The sequence below is a fragment of the Notolepis coatsorum genome (genome assembly GCF_963971535.1).
Source record: "Notolepis coatsorum genome assembly, chromosome: 12".
NCBI lineage: Eukaryota > Metazoa > Chordata > Actinopteri > Aulopiformes > Paralepididae > Notolepis > Notolepis coatsorum.
In genome coordinates, this window is record NC_140176.1 from 56,532,186 (window position 1) to 56,543,361 (window position 11,176).

Sequence of the window (11,176 nt, forward strand, 5' to 3'; positions counted from 1 at the left end):
TTTTATGAAAGTGTAAAAATGCAGTGAATTGAATTTGGGACATATTTTTTTAGACCGAGGAGGCGGGAGAGGGTGGGGGGTGGGGAGGCGAGAGAGGGTGGGGGGTGGGGAGGCGAGAGAGGGTGGGGGGGTGGGATGGCGGGTGTGTAGAGAGAAAAAAAAAAGGATAAAAAAACAAAAGAAAATACCTAAGACGAGTCTCTAATGTGTTTTCCAGTGTAAAATACTTTCTTCTCAATGCTTAATTTCCTCTGTGAATCTTAGGGGACTGGGCTATAGACCACTGAGAACGCTAGAGAGCGGAAAGTTACTTACTGAACAACATTTGGAGGGAAAGAGGCATTCACAGAGGAAAAGAAAAATAATTCAAAATCGTATATTACTACTACTCGTGGGTGAACATGTTTTTTTTTGTGTGTTTCCCAGTGGCAACAGAAAACAGCCCTTTGAAATACAGTTGCAATAATACAAGAGAGAGTTTTCGGCTAGGGCCGTAAATTAAGACGCGCAGCACAGCGTCGCTCCTCGATAAAGAAAAACGCTTGGAACGATAGGAAATATTGTCTTAACAAATAGTCTGCAGCAGCGATGCATATATCATAAAGAAAGGGTGAGAGAGAGCGGTTCCTTCAGTGTGAGAGTGACAAGCTGTAAATGTTCTCCTCCGGGGGGGGGGGGGGGGGGGGCAGGTATTCATCAGGCTTCCCCTCTACAGACTGACCGTGACTGCAAGCCAGGACTGAACAATGAGCCTGCCTGTGTTGTGTTTCCACGTCTTGAGATTAAGAACAAGTGGAGCCACGCAATACTTGGTGCAGTTACGTGGGCCTTTTGTAATTAAGCTCTTTAAAAGTCCAAAAATACATTATGGAGTCGTGTTGAAACTCCGCGCTGGTACATTAAAAGGCCAAACAGAGAGACCGATTAAAAAGGGGTGGGTATGCAGTGTGTGTGTGTGTGTGTGTGTGCATACACACACGTTGAGTGCTCAAACATATGGACACAGTACACACACACACACAGAGGGAAAAAGGGCATGTCCAGTTTTTGTCGTGACTCAAACTACAAAAAAACATTCAACTTAACGACTTTTGCAAATTGGACATAACTCTTTTGGAACACCCAATGTTCAGTCCAGCTACCAATTATGGCTAGTGTTGAACCCACATACACTGCAACGGCAGATCAAGCTAAAAGTACACCATTAAATGAACAATGGGAAAAAATATTTGGCTGCCGCGGCCCGAACCGCTTCATAATTTATATTGCAGTAAAAAAAAAAGTAAAAAAAAAAAAAAGGTACAATTTTAACTTTGTGGCCACAAAAACATTTCTCATGTGAAAATGTTTTCTCTGTTGCTTAGAACATGATTGGATTAGAGAATCAGCCAAAAGCATTTTTCCCAAACACTGAATTACGGTACATGATCATCTGTGACAAGACATCAATTACAGGGCAATCTTAACATAAAATCTCTGCATCAATGTCAAGAGACAAAACGTAAACACTCCCTCTGGAGCGGGCTGTGGAAATAACCCGATAGGCAAAAATCTTGCAGACAAACCAATGATCGTTTCCCGTTTTTGGACGGGACACGTCGGGAGTCGTGTACCATGGAACTGTGAATGATGATGAGATGTACACTTCCAAGAGATGTACTGTCACTTCACAGAGAGAGAGAGAGAGAGACGAGAGAGAGAGAGAGAGAGAGAGAGGGAGAGGGAGAGGGAGAGAGAGAGAGAGAGAGAGAGAGAGAGAGACTTGACCATAACATCACATTGATCTTTTTTTTTTTATATCCCCTAAACCACTCTTGACCCTATTCCTTGGCTCGAAACATGTCATTGCCGCATATCTGTTCTGATGTCCAGGGACGGCCCTTAGCAACAGTTACCCCAAGCTACAGCCCTTTGACTCGTGCATGCGATGGCATCTACGGCCTACCGGGGAAGTGGCACTTTGCACACACTGAGCTGTTTGCTTTTCTGAATTCCCATGACGGCTAGAAAGTGGAGTCATGTTTCCGCCCGGCGAATAAAAAACGCGCTTTGTGTTTCTGCTCCATCGGTCAAAGGGCTCTGAAAATAGTCGGAGCTTTTCAACGTTTATTACTCCAGTGCTCTTTCACACAATCGCTAAAAACAAAGTGTGGTGAGAGGCCAAAACACATTTTCCCCAAAGCAATTACGCCGGATTTAGTCCCAAAACACATAACTTAAAACAAAAGAAATAAGAAATAACTACTTTCTAATGATCTGCATTGGAAATGTTATGGAGATAAAGTTTAAAGTAGGGCTGACCTCTCTAAATGAATTAGCCAACTAATTGGTCATTAGGATCTTAGTTGATTAAGACTTTTTTAGTTGTTTGGTTGTTTTTTACATGTTTGTTTTTATGCTGAATGAGTCATTAGTCATGATCCATTACTAGAAAATGATATACAGGTATTTGGCATCACATAGCGAGAAGAAAGTACTCAGTAGTGTGTAAGACCCTCCGCCCAGGCTTAAAGGGGCACTTCACCAAACAAAACTATGCAGATTTATTTTGCACTATAATCTCACACACATTCAAAAACTCCTTAAATAGTGTACACACATTTGACAGTTATTTGGAGTAAATTAGTTGGAATAGCAATACCTTGTCTTATAGGAACTGCTTCCTTATCATTTCATTGAGCTGTAATTAACACAACACAAGGATTCAATTTCTCCAATGACATCGCTGGTGGCCATATTCAAACTAATTTACTCTCAATAACTGTCAAACTAACTGAATGTGTGCAAAACAGTTTTTGGATGTGTGTGAGGTGGTTCTGTGCAAAATCAGCATTGTTTTCTGGTGAAGTGCCCCTTTAAAAATCTCACCACTACTTTCTGTATTTTTTCACCCATCCCAATTTAGTCGTTATGCCAATTCCCTTCCTGGTCGTTGCACGCATTGCCCCACTGTCGGCCTGGGGAGGGTGTAGAACTACCACATGCCTCTTCCGATACATGTGGAGTCGCCAGCCGATTCTTTTCACCCGACAGCGAGGACGTTCACACTATTTCCCCCAGATCCTCTCCCTGCTGAACAGGCGCCCCGACCGACCAGTAGAAGTAGCAGTTTACAACGACCAGGACGCGTCTATTCTTTAACTAACGGATTTCCAGTTCCGCGTTCGCGTTCTGCGATCTGATTGGCCACTGACGTTTCTGGTGCGATCTGATTGGCCACTGACGTTTCTGGTCATGTGACATGTGCGCCCAATCGCGTGACGCGCCCATTTCCGCCTCGAACAGCAGCAAACTACCTAACGCCTAGTTTATCACTGGTTAAGCTTAGGCGACTCTTTCGAAGTTGGTTAAGGTTAGAGTTTGGAATCAGGGCTGGTGTTCTATCACCCTGCTCTAAGACAAACTCTAACCATAACCTACTTCGAAAGAGTGCCTAAGCTTAACCGGTGGCAGAACTTGCCGTCACACGATTGGCGCGACCAGAAACATCAGTGGCCAATCAGAGCGCAGAACGCGAACGCGGAACTAGAAATCCGTTAGTTAAAGAATTCAGGCGACCAGGACACATACCCCACGGCTTCCCACCCGCTAACACTGCCAATTTTTTATAAGAAAGAAAAAAAAACACTGCCAATTGTGTTAGTAGGGACGACTGACCAAGCCGGAGGTACCGCTGACAGCTGGATTAGATCCCAGAGTCTCTGCGGTAGTAGGCGAGTGCTTAGTCCACTGCGCTACCCAGCCGCCCACTTGTAAAGATAATTTTTGATTGGATCTGGGTGTTATACGGTTTGGCTTATCAAAATAACCCATTGATACCATCAGGTCAGCGGAGATGCTCATTTGAAATTGTAATGTTTGGCCTCATGGTGGTACTGGAGGTAAGGGGTCGCTACATTCTGCCCTCTCCCACTGGATCAGAGCACCACCCATGTGAGAATTAGGGTTGGGCATTGTTTGGATTTGAACGATTCCGGTTCCGATTCCGATTCTCCATATCGATTCCTGTTCTGAACGATTCTCGATTCCGATTCTTTGAGGTGCAGGTCACAGCTTATTTCGCAGGAGTTTTTTTTTTTTTTGAACATTTAAATTTTTTTTCATACTATTCACATTTTCAGTTGACTTGATACAGTTTAATTTGGTTGCTGTACTGTAACTAGGGTATTAATTAACAAAGTATATATTTTTTTTCTTTTTCTCTTCCAGAACCGGAAGTTAGGAACCGGTTCCTAATTAGAACCGGTTTTCGGTGCCCAACCCTAGTGAGAATGTTGTTCATCGACTTCAGCTCAGCATTCAACACCATCATCCCCCCCAAACTCATCTCCAAACTTGGTGACCTCATGGAAACCAAGGACCTCACCAAGGACCCCTCCGTCTGCAACTGGATACTTGACTTCCTAATCAACAGACCCCAGTTTGTTAGGATAGATAATCCCACCTCCTCCACCTTCACCCTGAACCATCCCGCAAGGCTGTGTGCTTGAGCCCCTCTTCACCCACGACTGCACTCCTGTACATGGCACCAACACCTTTATCAAGTTGGCAGATGACACAACGGTGGTGGGCCTCATCAAAAACAACAATGAGTTGGCCTACAGGGAGGAGGTCCAGCACCTAGCGATGTGGTGCGCCGACAACAACCTGGCCCTCAACAACAAGGAGCTCATCGTAGACTTCAGGAAGACCAGAGTTGCTGTGCACACCCCCGTCCATATCAACGGGACAGAGGTTGAACGTGTCTCCAGCTTCGAATTCCTGGGTGTCCACATCTTTGAGGACCTCTCTTGGACCCTCAACACGTCGTCACTGGTCAAGAATGCTCACCAGCGTCCTGAGGAGACTGAGGAAAGCCCACTTGTCTCTTCGGATTCTGGTAAACCTTTATCAGTGCACCATAGAAAGCATACTCATCACAGTATGCAACTGCACTGCCTCAGACCGGAAAGCACTGCAGAGGATGGTGAAAACCCCCTAACGCATCACCGGTACATCACTCACTATTCATCACATGTTTGAGGAAGCACACAGCATTGTCATGGACACCTCTCATTCCAATCACGGACTGTTTGCCATCCTTCCCTCTGGGAGGCGCTATAGGAATCTCTGTTCCAAGTCAAGCAGGCTCAGGAACAGCTTCTTCCCCATAGCTGTCATCTCTCTGAACTCTGTAACACAGTGACAGCCCCCCCCCCCCCCCCAATAACATATAAACTCTGAACCCCATTGCCTATACTCTAGGCTCTGTTACCCATACTGTACAAACTCTGTTGCCTATACTCAATTTAAACCTACCTACTGCCTTCACTGTCTACAATTGCCTTACACTGTAATCATAACTACCTACCTCTAACCATAGTCTACCCATATAACTCTGTATGATAGCATGTACAATAATGCTGTATATACCATATACGTATATATATATCCATCTGTCTGAATATCCTGTAATATCCATGTAATGCTTTTTACATACCTATACTGTATATATATATATTTTTTTTTTTGATAATTTTTTTTTATTATTACTTAACATGAAAACAAGACAACACAATACAATAACCATAATAACAATACACAAAACTTCACAGGGAGATAACAGAACAATAATAATAAAAGAAATAACAATTTATAAAAACAGAGTACAACATTTTAATTTTAAAGGGGTACTATCCTACAATTGGCCTTTCCCAGTATTCAGTACCGTTTCCCGGCCGTGTGGCTCTATATCAATAAGACTTATGTCTCTAATTCTCATATTGGCGCACTCTTCCAATTCCCCTCACATCCCTCACCAAACTGAGAGTCATCTCAAAAAGTGCATATCAGTGATGTCAGAGATTCCAGCTGCATAACAATGTGGCAATTGTCACCAGGCCACACAGTGGTTGGAGCCCAGCCTCAAAACGGCTTAAGATCCTGAGGTAGAAAAACGCTGCCCCCGAGTACCCGACCATAAATACAAAACAATGAACCTTTTCGAAAAACAAAAACCTACAGAGTGTTCCATAGACTCACAGGAACCGTGCAAAAGTGCCCAAACAGTGAAGAAATAGCAAAATAGCAAAATAGCTCCCCCCAATAAATTTCCCCCAGTTAAAGTTAAGAAGGACAAGACAAAAGACAAGACAGACAAGACATTTCCTCCTCCCCCTCCCACGAGACCGCCGGACTCCCCCGAACAAGCACCTCAACCCGCTCAGCCGCACACGGCGGTCCTGACCTTCTCAGCTGTTGCAAACCACAGGTCAATACCAGCCTGCCCCACCCCAATCACCCGCGCCGTGGATATCTCAAGATAAATCACATCCAACAGTGTTAGGGACCAGTTAATCACTGTGAGCTTCTCAGGCTCCTTCCATCTCAATGCTATTAGCTTCTTCGCTGCTGTGACGCCCGCTAGGACAACCCTTTTTAGTTGTACGGACGCAGGTAGTGTCGTTATATCGTTCAGGAGTAGCGTAACAGCTGTGAATGGGATAGTTAAGCCACACAAATCTGAACGTTTGTCCGTTATTGACCTACCTATACTGTATATTATACTATATCTATCTGTATATATCCCCTACCTACTCCTATCCCTAGTACCATAGTATTTTTTATACCTGTATCACTTTACATAATACTATAACACTGTACGTACATTAGTGACCAGTACTGTACTTGTCACATTAGTGATCAGTACTGTACTTGTACTGTACTTGTGCTGTATAATGACAATACATTTTAATCGAATAGAATCTAATCTATGGCAATCTAGCCCTAACTTCTCAGGTTGGCCTGACGGTGGCACTAGACCACAATCACTAGGTTATTTCCTCTAGGGGTCATGAATGTTGACAGCAAATGTTGTGACTACAACTAAGGGGTCAGGAGATACGCTCATTTGAAAATTCTGGTCTGATGATATGATAATCCGACCATTACTTATCGAGATATCATGTTCACCAACAAACAGACAAACAGGGGTGAAAACATAACCTCTTGGCAGAGGTAAATATTTATAATATACTTTGACACTAGACCTATAAGAAAAACTATAAGGAAAGAGGTGTTTTTGCATGACAGTATTCTTTTGTGGAAGGACAATGATGTGGGAGACACAACGTTGCAGATTTGTCAATCAAATTAACTATTCGATTGCTATCTTTAGTCGAGGACAACGCTTAAAAAAGCAGAAAGTGACTGACCTTGACCACTCCGCTCTTGTGCATGGTGATGCAGTTGTTGGGGTCCTTGGACAGCTGGAAGAGAGCCTGGGCGGTCACCCGGTGGACAGAGCAGTCCTTGGACTTGAGGTAGCCGACCAGGGGGGCCACGGCCCCGGCCTCCCCGATAGACGCGCGGTTACTGCCCCACATGCAGCAGCAGGCGATGGCCTCCGCCAGGTGACGACGGAGCCTGTCGTCGGTCTGTGAGGAGGGGGAGCAGGGCACTAATGGTCACCAAAGACACGGGCTTCCCCTGCTACCAGCCCTGCTACGTCTCAGACGGCAAACTTCTCTTCTCATTAGTATTATGTTACAGGGAATAATATGTAGCATCATTAATCCGTTGAAGAGGCAGTTATATTGCATCCTTGCGTTGTGTTAATTACAGCTCGATGAAATGATAAAGTGGCAGTCCCTATAAGACAAGGTATTGCTATTTTTTCCATCTACATCATTTCATGGAGCTGTAATTAACGCAGCACAAGGATTCAATATTCCCGATGACATCACCGGTGGCCATATTCAAACAAATCTACTCTCACTAACTGTCAAACTAAATGAACATACTGAATGCAAAACTGAGAGTGTGTTTTGTTCAGTGTGTGCAAAATAAATCAGCAGTGCCCCTTTAAGTCACATATCAGCGGTAAAGATCTGGTTGTTTGTCTCCGGCGGCAGTGAAGTGTTCTTACTGTGTTTGTGAGCCTGGCCAGCATGGGGACGACCCCGTGATCTGTGATGACCGCCAGATTCTCCTTGTCTTTGGCTATTCTGGCGATGACAGCGCACACGCTCGCCAGCACCTCTTTGTTTGTTGATTTCAGCAAATTAACAATCAGTTCCAATCCGCCAACAAAGGAGCGCACCATTTCCCCTGCATCCTAAAGTCAAAGGGCCCGTTATTAGCGATTGTTCTCGTTCTGTGAAAATTAATGGGAGGGGTGTGTGTGGGAGGGGGTGGTTTGGGACTGAATGAAGGCAAGCGGGCGGGGGCATTTGAGCAAAGCAGAGAAAACAACAGAGACACACAAGCAGGGGGAAAAGAGAGCCTTTTCATCAGCCCGGGAACAATCAAAGTCCCATCAGTATGGTCTAATGGGAGGTAGTAGGGAGCACAGTCACGGCTCTCCACTGGATGGAAAAAGCCAGTCATCGATGTGAGACCTGCCTCCACCAATCTACATTTGTCATCATCAGGCGTGTGCAGTAGATCTTTCCAGATCCGTTTATAAAAAGGGTTATGTTTGGAAAGTAACATTTCACTGTTTATAAACGGATTAAAACATCTAGAGAAAAACCTCGCCCGCCATTGTCTACAGCGGAGCTGTCATTTGAATTTGTCTGAATAGCTTTTAACTAGAGGTGTGCTGATTGCAACTTTCTTGGTCGATTCTGATTTTCCAATTTTTATAGAAATACGATTTTGATTTTCTAAAACTAGAATTGACAGCGTACACGCAAAAAAATTCTGGACCAGGTTACAGGACCTTCTCTAACTCTCACTCAAATAAAAAAGGAACCCGAAGAAGTGCTCCAGGTTACAGGACAGAGCTTTTTTGTACAAATAAAATCAAACAACTGTGTGTGTGCGCGCGTGTGTGCGTGTGCATGTGTGTGTGCGTGCGTGTGTGCATGTGCATGTGTGTGTGCGCGTGTGTGGCTGTGACGTCACTGGCAGTGCGGCTGTTGTGCGCAACGTGAATCATCGCAAGGTGTATGTGTGTCAATTTGACCGGCACTGAATCAGATTCATGAGACCTATCGGCCGGTCACCAGTCACGGCCGGTCAAGCCGAAAACCGCCTGATTCAGGTCACCGGCCGACCTGTCGGCGCATCTCCGCTCTCAACTCTTTGACATCTTTGTCAAACTCTTCTTCTCATGCCCTGTGTTTTGCCACAGCGAGGAGAAAACGTAACATTAGCAGTGGCATGTTTCAGACGGCGCGCTGCAAAGCCGGGCCAGCACAGTATAGAGGCTTCACGGTTTGAGAGTTCAGGGCACCAGGCGAGCTCGTGGGCACCACAGGACTCTCAGCCACTTATGGGCGATGCCATCCGAGCCAAGGCGCTGGTGGCAAGAGCTGAGAGAACCACAGCGGAAGAGTGGGTACGGACGGCGACTCCAGTATGGCTTGGCACGTCGGCACCGCTGTTTAAAGTCACGACTCGCCATATCGGCAGCCGCCAAAGGGAGGAATACATCAAGGTGGCTGAGTCTGTAATGTTCAACGCTATGAAAATAGAACCGAAAATGTCCCTTGAAAGCATAGAATTATGGATGACTGGACGCAAATCACAAAGCACGCCTAATTTGTGTCCAGTTCAACATCAATCTACATGTCCGGCGCTGACGTATGGTACTGAGCCATGCAGTATGGTAAACACTAAATTCAATATGTATACTGTACAGTCTGTAGTTCTTTTCTTTTTTTTCTTTTTAAATAGGCGGCAGCCTTCCACTGGGATTTTATGAAACTCGGCGTTGACAAGAAGCAGACCCTGACGTGTGGTTTGGTGCATGGCTACTCTGGGAGAGAGCTGGATGTACTGTTGCGTTCCCTCCTCTCCAAACGGGGGAGCGTGGAGATGTGTCCAGGGGCGTGGCCGGTGTCTATGGGCCCCTGTGATGCGGTGCCAGAGGATGAGCCGCGTGTGTGTGCGCACGGCGCAGGGTGCCGGGGCCGGGGCCAGGAGCCGACCCCGCGACACACACACAGGAAGCCCTTCCTTAGGAATACTGATGATGATGGCCCGGCTGGGAGTCCCATTTGACAGAGGAAGTGCTCTCAAGCCACCAGCTGCGACAGACTAGCCAGGATCTCTTTCAAGGCCTGGATGGGCCCCCAGATCTGAAAACCACCGCATTATGAGGCTGCACACGGAAAGGCCTCGCTCTCTCTCTCTTGTGCGCTCTCTTTCTCTTTCTCACTCTCTCTCTCACCATCCTCCCTCGCCCCTCCTCTTACCCAGGATGACATGAAATAGAAAACACATTATCTGCCGTGCGTGATCCCGAGCCGAGGAGGAGGAGAAAGCAGAGCTTAAAATGGCGACAAGAGAAGCTCGCCGCGACCCTATCGCTCTGGCGATCGGGCCTCTGTCATCTTACTGCGCAGCGTGCCACGCGAAGGAAAACTCAACAGTGCATCCCGAGTCGCCAGGGAAATTAATGATACACCCCATTAGGTACGAGTGGGCAGGTTGGTACCTCCCTGATTGAGAGGGGGGGGGGGGGGGGGGGGCGAATTGACCGATTCGCTGCAAATCCTTTACAGTGGTTTTGCAGTAATGAGGGGGGGTTAAGCCATGGAGCTAACTGGTTGATTTAAGTGGGGCATGGTGCGTGTGTCTCTGTACGTGTGTGTGTCTGTGTGTGTGTGTGTGTGTGTGTGTGTGTGTGTGTGTCTGTGTCTGTGTCTGTGGAGGGGGCAAAGGTACTATGGAGCACCCGGCACAGATGCGTTGACGGCACCAGTTCCCTTATAAATCCACTCTGGAACTGCTAACTCAAACCACATGGGAGTTTTTTTTTTTTTCTTTATCTAAATAACCACTGCATAGCCATGCGTCCGTATCGGGTTCCCCAGTGCAACGAGCAAAAAAATATAAAAAAGTGCTCTTCAGCTCTTGTCGTTGCCCTCCGTCTCGGCGAAATCACTCAAAGAGCATGTACATGTATTTCCCTTCGAAATTGGCACGCCGAAGTCCAGACAAACATTGTCAAACTTTGTTAGCGTTCAGCACTGGCCCACAGTCCTCTCTCTCTCTCTCTCTTTCTCCGTCTCTCTCCCTCCCCATATGGTTGCCATACATCATTTTCGCCACACTCCATGGCCAGGAGAAATTCCAGCCGGCGAAAAAAAAAAAAAAAATAAAAAAAAAAGGCTGCACCCCGAGAGACACCTGCCCGCCCCGACGTATCTGTTTAAACTTAACCCGATCGTAACCACTGACAAGCTGT

General features: G+C 46.1%; 1 protein-coding gene across 1 annotated transcript in view; it reads right to left on the reverse strand.

Annotated features, from left to right (window-relative positions):
• odad2 (outer dynein arm docking complex subunit 2) overlaps positions 1-11,176 on the reverse strand; it is a 64,872-nt gene that overhangs the window by 5,562 nt on the left and 48,134 nt on the right. Inside the window, 2 exon segments of the mRNA XM_084325840.1 lie at positions 7,194-7,415; positions 7,907-8,095. Coding sequence (XP_084181966.1) covers positions 7,194-7,415; positions 7,907-8,095 — 411 coding nt within the window.